Source organism: Fistularia commersonii, chromosome 6 (genome assembly GCF_037954325.1).
Source record: "Fistularia commersonii isolate RoL2024-O1a breed Wild chromosome 6, RoL_Fcom_v1.0, whole genome shotgun sequence".
NCBI classification, from domain to species: Eukaryota; Metazoa; Chordata; class Actinopteri; order Syngnathiformes; family Fistulariidae; genus Fistularia; species Fistularia commersonii.
This window is the reverse complement of record NC_141289.1, coordinates 17320896-17335677: the sequence shown is the minus strand read 5'-3', so window position 1 is coordinate 17335677 and position 14782 is coordinate 17320896. Positions and strand designations below refer to the sequence as shown.

The 14782-nt window shown below is 41.3% G+C and overlaps 1 protein-coding gene across 1 annotated transcript; it reads right to left on the bottom strand.

Annotated features, from left to right (window-relative positions):
• Positions 1 to 215: 215 nt before the first annotated feature.
• LOC147233542 (tubulin alpha chain-like) lies at positions 216 to 12159 on the bottom strand. The gene is made up of 4 exons (XM_086148462.1): positions 12048 to 12159; positions 6171 to 6396; positions 3969 to 4117; positions 216 to 1694 (listed from the first exon to the last, which is right to left on the bottom strand). The coding sequence occupies exons 1-4, from the start codon at positions 12048 to 12050 to the stop codon at positions 720 to 722; spliced, it is 1353 nt and encodes a 450-aa protein (XP_086004588.1). The 5' UTR covers positions 12051 to 12159; the 3' UTR covers positions 216 to 719.
• Between the last annotated feature and the right edge of the window lie 2623 nt (positions 12160 to 14782).

Here is a 14782-nt window from a genome sequence, read left to right as displayed (position 1 = left end):
TTGATATCCATAAATATCTTTAGGAAAGGAAAAGAAAAAAAAATCCAAAAGATATTTATTATTCTGATATATTTATTTATGTTGAGAATTTTATTCATGTATCTTGACATACGCTCACACACCCAAACAAACATAAACACACCGGAATCCATTCATGTTTATTTTATATCCGCTCAAATATAACTATTTTCTATACGACTTGTACCAGCGTTCCTACTACAACAAGAGGTAGTGGTTTATTACATATCATCCAACATACTCAATGTCAAATATTCGCCTGGATCTCAGTTGGATGGTAAAAACAAACAAAAAAAACAAACAAAAAAGCTTGTACTAATACAGAGCCACTGCAAAAAAAAAAGATGATAATAATAATAATAATAATATCTTTGTATTTCAATGTTTGCATTTGTCTGTTATATCAGCTTACTGATTCCGTTATAACGTTTTACCGATAAATAACGGCCCGCTTGCAGAATCGATAATTAAACTTGACAGACGACCTTGTCAGTAACAAAATACCAAAAAGACACGAGAGTAAACAGATTTATTTAGAAAAGAAGGTAAAGGCACTCTCTCTCTCTGGAAGGAGAGTCATTTCAGCTGCCCAGCAGGAACATTTGTGATTATTAGTGACGTGGACGCTCTATATTTGCAGAAATGTGTAGCATCAATCATTTCACAAGGAGAGAACAAGCCTTTCCCCCCTCCATCTGGAATTACTCCTCCCCGTCATCGTCGTCTCCTTCCAACGAGTCGATGCCCACCTCCTCGTAATCCTTCTCCAGGGCGGCCATGTCCTCTCTGGCCTCGGAGAACTCCCCCTCCTCCATTCCCTCGCCGACGTACCAGTGCACGAAGGCCCTCTTGGCGTACATCAGGTCGAACTTGTGGTCGAGCCGCGCCCAGGCCTCGGCGATGGCGGTGGTGTTGCTCAGCATGCACAGCGCCCTCTGCACCTTGGCCAGGTCGCCGCCGGGAACCGAAGTGGGCGGCTGGTAATTGATCCCCACCTTGAACCCGGTGGGACACCAGTCCACGAACTGGATGGAGCGCTTGGTTTTGATGTTGCTGATGGCCACGTTGACGTCTTTGGGCACCACGTCGCCGCGGTACAGCAGGCAGCACGCCATGTATTTGCCGTGACGGGGGTCGCATTTCACCATCTGGTTGGACGGCTCGAAACAGGCGTTGGTGATCTCGGCCACGGTGAGCTGCTCGTGGTAGGCCTTCTCCGCGGAGATGACGGGGGCGTAGGTGGCCAGGGGGAAGTGGATCCGCGGGTAAGGGGTCAGGTTGGTCTGGAACTCCGTCAGGTCCACGTTCAGAGCGCCGTCGAAACGCAGAGAGGCGGTGATGGAAGAGACGATTTGGCTGATGAGGCGATTCAGGTTGGTGTAGGACGGGCGTTCGATGTCCAGGTTCCGGCGGCAGATGTCGTAGATGGCTTCGTTGTCCACCATGAAGGCGCAATCGGAGTGTTCCAGCGTGGTGTGGGTCGTCAGGATGGAGTTGTACGGCTCCACCACGGCCGTCGACACCTGAGGCGCCGGGTAGATGGCGAACTCCAGCTTGGATTTCTTTCCGAAGTCGACAGAGAGACGCTCCATCAACAAGGAGGTGAAGCCCGATCCGGTTCCTCCTCCGAAGGAGTGGAAGACCAGAAATCCTTGCAGACCGGTGCACTGGTCGGCCTGGAGGAGAGAAATAACACGAGGAGTCAGAAGAAACAGCTTCTCACAAAAAGGGCTGCCAACATTTTACACACCGAACTCGATGTTTCGCGGGGTCACATTTTATGTTCGATTTTTAATGAATATGACAATTTTTCATGCCAAACAGATGTGCCAAACTGGTTGCCAATGGCCCAGTTTTTGTTGTTTTTTTTTGCATTTTTTTGTACTTTTATACCATCTGCAGGTATTTTGGCAATTCATTTAAATTTTGGGGGCGTTATTTCTGGCCCGGTTTGTCTTGAGGGAATAAAATATTTAAGAACAGACAATATTTCATGGTACCACAAGCCCAGAAATGTGTTAAGACCTGAGATCATCGTGGAGGTGTAAAGATCAGTGAGTCCTGAAGCATCTAAGTGCATAACACAAAGCTGGATGCTGTTTTTTTTTTCTTTTAGAAAATAAAAATATTAAAAAATAGATTAACTGTTGGAAGACATTAATTTTTTTTTTCCTAGCTTTTTTTTCCTTGGTTTGTAAATTGTTTGATAGCACAATGTTGCATTCATACAACTATTTTTTATTTTATTAACTGAATTTTTGGTGGTTTTTTTTGTCTTCTAAATCTAAATGCATCCCAGGGTATCAGCGCAGGAAACCTCAGGACATCTGCTGATCGTTTAAACGTCGTATGAAGTAGAAATTCAGGGAGGGAGTAGTTTTTGTGCCGTCTGCCATATTTGCAATTTGCTTGAAAGTTTTAATGCGGGCAAAACCTGGAATTTGAGTCTCCACTTCAATCACTCTTCCACAAGCCAAGGCTTATTTCCAACTTCTGACTTATTTTTTTCTCTGAATTTCTTTTAATATGCAGATGTACAAGGATCCAGTCACTTAACCAGCGTTGGGACGTGCACTGTTTAGCAGTCTGTGTGAAACTGCGGGGGTGTCGGAGCAGTGGATGTCAGGGTTAACAAAATTTATACGCATATTAATATGCTCCCCGAACGCGGCTCAGTCCACAGTGACGACCCCCGGTTTGACACAACCTACTGCCGTTTCAACGGCACCCCGTTTCAAAACACGATAATTTCTGCACATCTGGTCATTTTAGGAAAAAAATAGCAGAGATGGAGTGGGAGTTCTAAAAACTCCCACAGTGCAACTCTTTGATTTCAGGGGTAAAACATTTTGCATGGAAAAATACTGACTAATATTAAAGTTGTCTATTCTATTAGAAAAAAAACAAAACAAAAAACAAACAAGCATTGAAGCCCATTTATTCTATGCCAATTTAAAAGTAAACCGCATCTGATATATCACATTAAATCCAATTCCATTAGATTAAGCTGACAGAATAAAAACACCAAATCAAATCAACTTCAGAAGTTTGGGATTTTTTTTTTTTTAAATTAACCTTATACAGTTTAAGAGGTTTATATGACAGAATTCAATGCTTTGCATCCAGTATTTGTCAATGTTAAAAATTCCCCCAAAATCCTTTTGTCCTGGTTTTCCTCGGCAACCTTTATTTATGGCAAGAGAAATGCCAACCAAAAGAAAATAGAAGCAACAACAACAACAAAAAGGTGATGGCCAAATCGCAATTGTACTCTGGGTCAAAAATGTCTCTCCAGATCTATGAGGAGCATTTCTGACGTCTATTTCCACCTTATTCCTTCAGTGTCACGGTTGCACCGTCAATGCAGCTAATCGCGGTTTATTCCCTTTTTTTGACACCTGATCAGACTCATGAATCCAAACTCAAACGCCTTGTGTTTTCCCGCCTCTGCCCTCAGCCTCCAGAAGACTCCGCATGGAAAGGAACTCGCCTTCGGCGTCAGACAGGAGGTGAGTTTCGGTCACAAGTGACCACTTGGAAAGAGCGTGGGGGCGCATCCTAATGCGGGCGCAAACAAATCCACTCCAGCCGAGACGTCGGCTGAAGTGGGGCCTGAACCGGATCACCCCGCCGCTGCTCTCTTCTGTTCAGAGCGACGCGAGCGTCAGATACGTTCTTCCTTTTTCGAAAAAGTCGGGGAAAGAATTTGGTTTACTCATGAAAATGAGGTTTCTGGAGGATTTTGCTCCCTTTCATTTCAACTTTTGCTTTTCAGGGGAGCAACAAATCAGCCTGCGCTTTCACGGCTCTCTGACTTCAGACAGCAAGACTAATGGCGTCTCCAGAATGTTGTGAAAGTGCTTTAAAGCGCGGCCTCATCAATAATGACCAAAGAAAACAATGTCTGGATTTAGCCTTCAGGTAGTAGAACTTAGTCCGCCTCCTCTTACCAGTTTGCGAAGCCTGTCAAGAACAGAATCGATGTGCTCCTTCCCCACGGTGTAATGGCCGCGGGCGTAGTTGTTGGCAGCATCCTCCTTCCCAGAGATGAGCTGCTCGGGGTGGAAGAGCTGGCGGTACGTACCGGTCCGCACCTCGTCTGGAACGGGAGGGCAGATGAGTTTTGTGCAAAGGGGGAAGAGGTTCACCTTCCGAATCATCTCCTTTACTGTGTCGAAACCCCGTCGGCCTGCTGATCTGTGTCCCCGTGTCCCCAATAAGGTTGTTTTTAACTGCCAGTTATACAAATGTCACTGCGTTTTTAATATTTGATCGCATATTCAGATCAAACTTTTATTAACCCTTGGTTGCGTGAATTTGCGGCCTAAAGTGTTTTGGATTTGGACCATTTTTGATGGCTATTTAAAGCACGTCGAAACAAAAAAATATATGCTTGAGACATTGACATTACCATTACTTATTGGTGCTAATGTGCCACACACTGAAATTCACGTAGATGCAAAATCATTGGAAAATCATTGGAATTAAATGTATAAATATTTTTTCAATATTTTCTTTGTAATTAGTTACAAAATATGAATTTATATAAAATAAAATATGCTTGAGGCATTGACATTTCCATTACGTATTGGTGCTAATGTGCCACTCACTGAAACTCACATAGTTGTAAAATCATTGGAAAATCATTGGAATTAAATGTATGAATATTTTTTCAAAATTTTCTTTGTAATCAGTTAAAAAACATGAATTTATATGAAATAAAATATGCTTGAGACATTGACATTTCCATTACTTATTGGTGCTAATGTGCCACACACTGAAATTCACGAAGATGTAAAATCATTGGCAAATCATTGGAATTAAATGTATCAAAAAACATTAATTTATATCCCGAGGAATTCGGCAGATTATTGATTAAGAATGACAAAAGAGACCAAAATGAAGCAAATGCGTACCAAGTACATGAGCAAAAAAAGCATAATTCTTTAAAAATGAATAAAACATATTGAAAACAATCATTGGAAAAGGCAGTTTCTGTTCTAATTGTTGTAAAAGGTGAGAATAGTTGCGGTATTGATTGAAATAGTCCTTATATTCCCCCTCTTTTTTTTGTTTGAGCGGTTGATTTTTGGAGGTAAATGCCAAAGAAATAGTAACCTCCTTGTAAATAAATTGAGATAAACTCCAATTTCCCATTTGGTTAACCAAACAATTTGACTCCTGGGCAGATCTCTCGCTAGTTCTCTCCCCAGAAATGATGATGGTGCTCATCGAGATCATTCAAATCCTTTGTCAGGAGCGTTTTTGAGATGAAAACGCTCCTTAACACAGAAAATAGTTCCTTGTGAAACTGATGACGAGGTTTCTGACACTGAACATCTCCACTAGGGGGCAAAAGTGCACCGCCGTGCTCAGAACTTGAAGCCGAGGCCGAAATTTGGGTTTATTTGACTAAAAATGACATTTCTTGATGTTTCGAAGAAGGGTGGGAGGGCCATATAAACCACGTTTCTTGTTGCATCAGATTTTTTCTGTCGGACCTGAGACGCTCTGATTGGTTGGTTCAAATCGGAGATCATGTGACCCGCTGGCCGACGTGAGTGTTGTCATGTGGGGCGAAGCTTGTGGTTCATTTGTGACACAGCAGGCATTGAATCAGACTCCATTGTTTGTTTGCTGGAGTCAAAGAAATGATCGGGATACATGGAAATTTAAGAAAAAAAATGACTGTCCGTTTGAGTCTAATAGTATGGACAAGAATAACCGTAAGCTACTTTGATGATCATCTACTAAAGAGACTTATTACAGATTTCATGGTTGTCTCTTACCCGATATTTCCACTAAATTATTTCCCCCTTAAACCCACCACCAAAGCAAGGCAAGAAGCCGCCAATGCATGAATAAGAAATGAACCAAGAGCTTGTGAGATTTTCTATTTGGACGTCAATGACATTTGTGGCTTCCAGGGTGAGCGGAGAGTTGCCGGGAAATTTATTTCTGCGGTCGGACCCTGAAAAATTTAGAAATCCTCCGGGTTGAATGATGTCTGCCTTCAGCTTTTCACGTTTCCCTTTCAGAGGATTTCAAACACACTAGGTCCAGAGTCACCGCAGATACTTCAGCTGCAAAATATTTCCGAGGCACGATAAGAGCTCCCGCTTACGAGCGCCTGAAGAGCGTCGGCCACTCACCGATAACGGTGGGCTCCAGGTCGACAAAGATGGTCCGGGGAACGTACTTCCCGGTGCCGGTCTCGCTGAAGAAGGTGGTGAAGGAGTCGTCGTAGCCGCCCTCGGACCCCTTGTTGTTGGGCATCTGTCCGTCAGGCTGGATGCCGTGTTCCAGGCAGTACAGCTCCCAGCAGGTGTTTCCCATCTGGACTCCAGCCTGACCCACGTGGACGGAGATACACTCGCGCTGAGGGCGAGAACGCAGCGGTTATTGTCACACGGTATTTCTGATGATCTTCCCGTTCGATATCGTCGGCTAACAGAAAACTCAAACACGGGATGCACCATCTCTGGTTGGACCCCGATTCGACTCAATTTAATACGCAGGCCTTTTTATTGTCACATTGCCTCCTTTGGCCCAAATGTCCTCAGCTGTTGCCATAGTTGAAAAAAGTTTAAGGTAAGAATATATTTGGGGTATATTTTGGTCCTTGCAACTGAACATTTCCAGTTTGATTCCCGGCTCCTCCATGATTGGTTAAATGCAGGAATTTCATGCACAAATAAAATATAATAACAATAATAACATTTGAACACAATGAAGCATCAATGTTTATGGCTAGTGTTGACTATAACATTTTGCTTAAAAAAAATACATGGCTTCTTTTTAAGTCTATTGTTATTCTTGCAGGTGTAATAATCAACCACTTGAATATGAGGAAAAAAAAAAAAATCAAAGGATAAGAGCGTTATATCTCCAATCTTTAAGCAACATGGGCTGAAAAAAAAGTCGCTGCGTCTAAAGCTGCGAGTTTTGTGACGGTTAACCCAACGTTTATCCACAGGATTCGGGCGTTTCTTAGTAAATATGTCAGAAATATCAAATATTCAGGCGTCACGGCACGAGGGAAGTAACACCCCTCGCCTGAAAAGGCGTGGTGATTTGCAGGATCTTGTCAAAGATCTAAGGGGCCAAGGTGCTGCCACGCCCTGGTGAAATATTTACGCTTCATCGTTAAAAGAAGGGTGTGTGAGACGTCTCACACCAGTTTGGCGGTTGGGACATCCGTGCTGAGCCTGTCAACAATGATCGCCTCCCATGTCATAAAAACCTGTGGGAAAATTCTCCTTTTCCACAGGAATATATACATATATTCACTATTTGAACCTGTGTGTGTTGTGGCTGAATTTGCATTTTTCTTTTGGTTTTTCTTTAAGCCTCACCCATCGCCAACTTCTGTATATTTCACCGCTATAGTTTAATTTTACCAGACAGTCATTTGCCATGTTAACTGCAAACAACTTCATTAAAAGCATTTGGATGTGCAATTCTGCACTTATATACACACACTAACAAAGACGCGCCGCTTCCTGCCAGTCAAACCCCGGGGTCAGATGGTGGGGCCCCGAGAGCTGACCGACTGCGAACGGCCACAACGGTGGACTGTTTACGATGAATTGTCACCGATAGGCCCCACAAAAGGGGGGGCCGCCGCTTCCGCCTTTGGTACCTGTGCATCTTAGATAAACAAACTAGAACGCTGTTGCGTCAAAATGAAGAGGAGTTCTGTCGAATTCATCTTTACTTTGTTAATTTATGCGCTTTTCAAGTGAACATGTTTACTGTTCACATGTTTTTCAGATTGTTTATTATTAAATGTTGATGAGCGCTCCTCGGAGGGGCCCCTCCGGTAAAATTTTGCCCACGACCCCAAAAAAAACCTAGAGTCACCCTTGCATATACATGCATATTCAGGTACAGTTTCTTTACAAAAAAACAAGAGTAAAAAAAAAAAAATCTAGTAATCTGGTGGTTGAAATTCTGCTTTTACCAAATGATGAAGCTCTCCGTCCACTTTGTGCGGATTGGGCGGTCAACACAAGCATCCGCACGATACAACCAGCACACCCGATTTAGGATTCTGATACTATTATGGATGATATAATTCACATCAAGGTGAATATTTTTGAGAGCAATAATAGTCAACCTGCCGACCCCAGGATGCTGGAAGACATGACTCGCTGTAATATTCACTTTGTGGTGAAATTCCTGCCCTTTGTATTTGTCAGGCACGGAACTGTGCAGTGGCTTCATCAGGGATGTAAGTAAATACAAGTTTAGCTTTGGCTTTTATTAAATAAATGTTGTGAAATGTTTTGCAGTCAGTTCTTATTCTGGTTCAAGGATGTGACGACTGACAGACTCGAACGATTTGAATTCAAATTCTTGCTCGGACAAAACTACAACCCTGATTGTCTGTAATTGCATTATGTGGAATTAACTTCAGAAAAAGAATTAAAAACACATGACAAAAACACATATAGCAATAAATTCTTTAGGTTGAGGTTCTTTCTTTTGCTTAGTAATTGCTATAAAATTCATTTTATTTTTCTCCTTATAATATCTCAATTTTTATTGAATTTATTTTTTTAAATATATGTTCAGTATGGGCTCCGGATGCATGTTTATAAAATCCTAATAAAAATCCTAATGAAGTGAACTGACGGCTGTGGGCCACAAGCTGATCGGGACGTCTGTCACTTGACATTATCATGAAAATGAGCAGACAAAAACTGTTCTTTTGAGAAAATGAAAAAGAAAATACAAGCGATGACACGAGAAAACATTCATAATCCTTGAAATGACCCGTGTGGACTCTGTTTTAACTTTCTACCCAAATGACACCGACGGGAAAATGAAGAGGATTTTGTGAATTATTTCTATTGCTTTGCAAAGACGACCTGTTTTTACTTTCAACTTGACAAAATATTGTCAAAATGATATACCGCCGCTTTGACGTGTTGCTCCAGGAAACAGGATGCATCTGTTTTCTTCCCCCCAGATGATGCCCAGAAGGTTGGCGGCATCTTTTTTTCTTTTCTTTTTTTTTTTTTTAAAGTCACACTACCGCCGAGCTCCAGGTTGTATAAGGAAAGCTCCTGGAGCATTTTCCAAAACCTTCTCTCCATGTGATGCAGATCACACTCAGGGCCGCATGATTCCTGTGTTATTTGAACTGAGATGTCTCTGGAATTATAAATCTGATTGCAAAATATTTTAGCATAATAATCACTTGTGCGTGTGCATTTACCCAACGAAATGTTTTCTCTGTGAAACCATTTGAATGCCACTAACTCCTTTTCTCACATTGAAAACAGCTTTGGAAAATGGAAATTGGAAAATGTGTTTTATTTAACAGGGGGGTAATATATATATATATATATATATATATATACATATATATACTGCTCAAAAAAATAAAGGGAACACTTGAACAACACAATGTAACTCCAAGTCAATCACACTTCTGTGAAATCATAGTGTCCACTCAGGAAGCAACACAGATTCATTTTGACTTGTTTTAAGGACATTACATCAAAGTTGGATCAGCCTGGAGTGTGTTTTTACACTTTAATTTTGAGTGTGATTCCTAATCCAGACCTCCATGGGTTGATACAATTGATTTCCATTGATCATTTTTGTGTGATTTTGTTGTCAGCACATTCAACTGTGTAAAGAGCAAAGTATTTCATAAGAATATTTCATTCATTTAGATCTAGGATGTGTTTTTTAAGTGTTCCCTTTATTTTTTTGAGCAGTGTATATACATATATAACATGATATTTGGACTATTCTGGGATAGGATGGGCGTTAAAGTGGATCAAAATCAAACTTAGCTTTTGCTAATGAGCTCTTAAGGCATCACACTCTGTTCAAGAAAAGAAGAAAAACCCTTATTTTTAACTGGAAGGAGACTTAAATGGTATTTAATAATTGACATTTAAGTTCCGTATTATAATCCAAGACCGGCTTTACCGCCGACTAACGTCATGAGCGTAAATATCAGCCATCTGTGGGACGATTGAAGTAAAATTCAACTCAGTTCAAAGATAAAAGTGGTCATTTCTCAGCTGGAATGGAGTGCGGGTGTGTTTGGATGGCGCTGAAAAAGACATCTTGACAAAGCAGCTTATTGTGTTTTTCCAGTGTGCCATAAATACAGGTCATGGGACGAGGGAATATGGGGCACAACCAGACCACCGTGGTTGCTTTCAGTCAGTTATACCCCTGAAAGCCCCCCTTACATAATAACTTGTGATGCCGCAGAGCGGGGCGATGACAAGCAGCTCAGCACACACTATTTTCAGTCTTTGTACTGAAGTATATTAGAACACACACACACCCACACACACACACATGTGCAGCTGCAGCATTTCACCACCTTGCCATTCAGTAGTATGTCTGCAGATTCAGAATGCAAATAAGTCAATGTTTTGGTTTTCTTTTCACTTCCTGTTTTCATCTTATTACTTAAAAAGGAACTGAAATGTAAAATTAAATAGTTTAATAGTATTTGAATGTCCATTTGTAGCGACCCCCCCCCCCCCCCCCCCCCCCCCCCCCCCCCAGACCGTGACTTGGTTGAATGACAACGGCGGTCAGCAGGAAAGACACACACTTGAAGTGGGACAAGTTTGCCGTTGAAGTTGTGAAAACACCCCCAGCTTCGGGACACGCGGCCAGTGAATTCTACGCTCGCGGACAAAGAGGGGCGCTGAGTTATCTGTTTACTGGATCTGTTTCTGCCCCAAACTACGTCATGTTTGATGCAGGGCTTCCAGTGCGGAAGAGCAAACACACCGGGGCATTGTGTGTTCTAACCGGTTCTAAGAGTCAGCCTCAGTCTGGAAACAGCATGTGATCCTTTCTGAGGTGCACAGATCACAATCGCAACACAAAGAATGCGATGTTCACCAAATGAGGCGCAACCACAAGATGAAGCCAAAAGTAGCCTTTTTACATGTAATGAGCCATTAATACACATTATGTTTCGATAGTCATTATTTGGTTACTGTCCCAAAATGATCCGCACTTTTGGACAGTTTTCATGAGATATGTTTCAAAAGTTTATTTCATATTATCTAAATACATTTGTATTACTTTTTATTATTCAATATTCTAGTGTATTTTTTTGTGGATCACCACCCATGACCAAACAGGAGATATGTTTTCTTTGGTTCTTAATATCAAGCACATCATCCTACACTTTTGCTGTTTTTAAATGGAGACTTCTACATTTTAGAAAACACTCACCAACCTCAAGGTATTATTCTATTTGAATAGATTTGATTGGTTTTGATTTGATTATTTGTTATATCCTCATTTTAAAGTGTTTGTTTTTTTTATAACTGGCAAATTTGCTAATGCTAATTTTGGAATTGATTTATTTGTTTTTGTATTTTGGATTTTAAATGAATGCATTAAATGGTGGTTTTGTTACACCGAGAGCAATTCTGAATCTCCTCAGTCGATAAAACACGCAAATAAAAGCCTCAACTTTACTCCTCGTCCCCAAAAAAGCTGTGTTACATCACACTCTGTCAGAAGACGGAGGTCAATGAACGCTTCTCTTCCTTTTTCCCTTGTAAGAAAATGTCGATCCAAGGCCGCCACGCGACCGACCTCGTATGAAACACCAAAAAAAGGCTTGTAAGTTGAGCTCATATTTTCTGTTGTTTTTTTTTTTTCTTCCAAGACAATGGGCGCCCGCAGGTCTGAAATGACAGATATCCAGTAGCTTATCGGTAGCAGCACGAAAGTCAAAACACACGGCGCGCCTGAAGGAAGCCACATCAGCATTCCCTCACCGGCCGGTCCTGCCAGTGTGCCCTCCTGACAGCCCTCCATCTGGAAACACTTAACCCTCAGTAGATCTGCAGCCACATAACATCCCGCAGTTGCACAGATGTGACTCTATTTAATGTCAAAAAAAAGAGAACATTAACTTCGAATGTTATCGTAATTCTAAATCTGCGAAAAGTTTCATACTCGTCGGTGCACTTTTTATTTTCCTCGAAACTCTGTGTCCGTAGTTGAAAATGGTAACGATCACTCACCATTCTGCAGTTTGGACTTTGTTTTTTTTTGTTGTTTGGAGAAGAAGAAGTTGAAGAAGTGGGATGGTTCTCACAGTGAACCTATGATGAGATCTCTGTGAGCGAAGTACCATGAGTGTGTGACACACAGCTTTTTATAGGCACAGCCAGAGGCGGGGACGCAGGAGGAGGAGCAGCTGCAGCTGGAGGCTTGTTTCTTTTCAAACCACTTTGGATTTGAAGACATGGGATTTCCTGTTTATCCTTTACAGTGCTAAACATCCCCTCGCACATTGCACTTTAACACACAGTCAATCCATACACTTTTTTTTTTTTGGTTTAATGTGCTTTAAAGGGTTTTTCTTTGCAAGAAACAATACGAAACAACGAGGTGTTTTCACCGTTTTTGTACCACTTTTTTTTTTCCATGTGTTTTTTTTACCTTTTATTCTGTGTGAATTGATATAGAACTTGATTTTATTCTTTTATTTGTGCAACAAGTTTATTGGGTTTGCTTTCCATTGCGTTAGCAGGGTTGGCCCCTAGATGGCAATCTCCCCATTCGGATTTACGGGTTCACCTGGTCCCTCTGTGCAAACTGAGGAAGAGGAGAAGAAACTTCATCGTCAAGCTTCTTGAGGCTCTGGGGTTCAAAAAAATGGGTCGACAACAATTAGTTAAAGAATGAATACCTCGTTGCTTTCTTTTTTTAACTCCAGCAAACAGGTCCAGGAGGGAGAACGGAGTCTTTATTAGACACAATGGCTCAATAAATTCTTCAAATTTGTGAGTATTGACTCAATTTACAGATTGAAGCTATGAAATATTTAATCGAAGCACATTCTCCTCCATTAACCATCAATTCCAATCCTATTTGTGTGTTTGCATATTTATATTTGACACATATCTTTCCTTTTTCATCTGTTTACCTCTTCTGCTTATTAGCATTTTATCCGGGCTTAAATCTCTCCCTACTGTTATTCTTTTTCCTTTAGTGAGATAATATAGAGCGGTGAGTTTCCTGCAAAAAAGGACTTTGTCATTGAGTCTCTGCCTGGTTTATGTGTTTGTGTGTTGATTTGTGCATGTGTGTATGTGTGTGTGTGTGTGACCTGTCCATCAGCCTCGACAGTAAAGCGGAGCTGATCTTCAAACAAATACCGCAGCCTGGAGCTTCATCCCCTCTGCTGTTCGTTCCTCTTCAAACAGCATCTATTCCGGGAGAAGATAGTTTTGATAGAGGGATAATGGAAGCCTGTTTCAAGTTGTCCGGCTCCCCCAGACATCCAGAGGACTTTTACCGTGGCGGTCAGACTTTTAACTGTTTTTCTTTCTTGCTTTCTTTTGGCCACCTGTCTATCGGGTCGATGCTCTTTGTCGATGTTATTTCTTCCCGTGTGAAATGATTTCAGTCTCCAGTCAAATTCAGAATGAGTTTTTCCTTTAAAGACCATCACATTTTGAATTTTCACACTATTTCGATGCAAAACCAAACATTTCGGAAACTTTGTTCAAGCGCTCTGTCCTACTTTTTATTATGTTTCAAGATCCTGAAAGATTTGTTTCATTTGTTTACCTGGAAGGTAAAGTAGAATGACGAACAAGCACCATATTTCTCAACAAAATTGCACAATCGTGGGATTTTTACAGTTGAAAGTCATATTAATTTCAGATGTTTCTCAGCATGAGTGCAACAAAAGCTCTGGAATATTTTCAAGCTGGGAAACTACAGTAAAAAAAAAAAAAGAAGAAATTACAAGCCGCGTGAGTCGATCGATTTGTAAGCCGATATCACGTGAAAGCTTTTCAATATATGATCGATACTGTCTGCGATCATGAGGGAAGACGGTTGTGCTGCATGTTCCTGTGACAGGCAATCATTCCGAGAGGAATATTTTAAAGGTATTTAAGGATGTAAAATCATGCATTGTTTAAATTCAACTAATCAACATAGCAAGTGCATAACAAATGAAATTAGTGTTGCTGGACATGAATATTCATATGGAGAGGGAAAGGACTCCCACCTATAGAAAAGGTCAAGATGGCAGACGTAAAGTCTGAGGGCAAACTTGGAAATTCAGTTTTCTTCTATTTTCCACAGCGCGTGTCCTGCACCCGAGGTCACGGGGATGCTGGAGCCTCTCCCAGCTGTCGTTGGGAGTGAGGCGGGGTTCATCCGAGGCCTGTCATAGAGAGACATGCAACCATTTAGTCCAGGGGTCAGGAACCTTTTTGACTGGGTTTTTTTAACGTATAATAAATCAAATATGTCTTACTTTTAATGCGACCTCTGGTGCTGCATGGATTTGTTTGAAGTGCCGCTTTATATTTGACCGTTTCATCCGTTATGCAATTTTATCATCGCATATTAGACATACCGTAGATCCAAATGCAAATTCTTTTGTCCGCGCCGCCTGGAATGCACGGTAATCATTGTCTTTTTATTCTTTTTGCCATCTTTTCCATTACAAGGATAAACTAGTTGGCTATCTGATAAAATTGATTTCTTCGCCTTTCCAAAGACCGGAACGAGCTCGGAAGCCATTGATTCCCGACCCGACCGACGGGTAACCCGTGAAATTTATCTTTAAATCTAATTTCTGTTTACTTTAAAATGACACGGTACTATGAAGAAATATCACAAGTATTTCAAAATCAGTTCCAAACTGATTTTTTTTTCAACTCAGAATTATCCGGGAGTCGTATGCCGTCACCGGAAGAGCCATATGTGGCTCGCGAGCCATAGGTTCCCGACC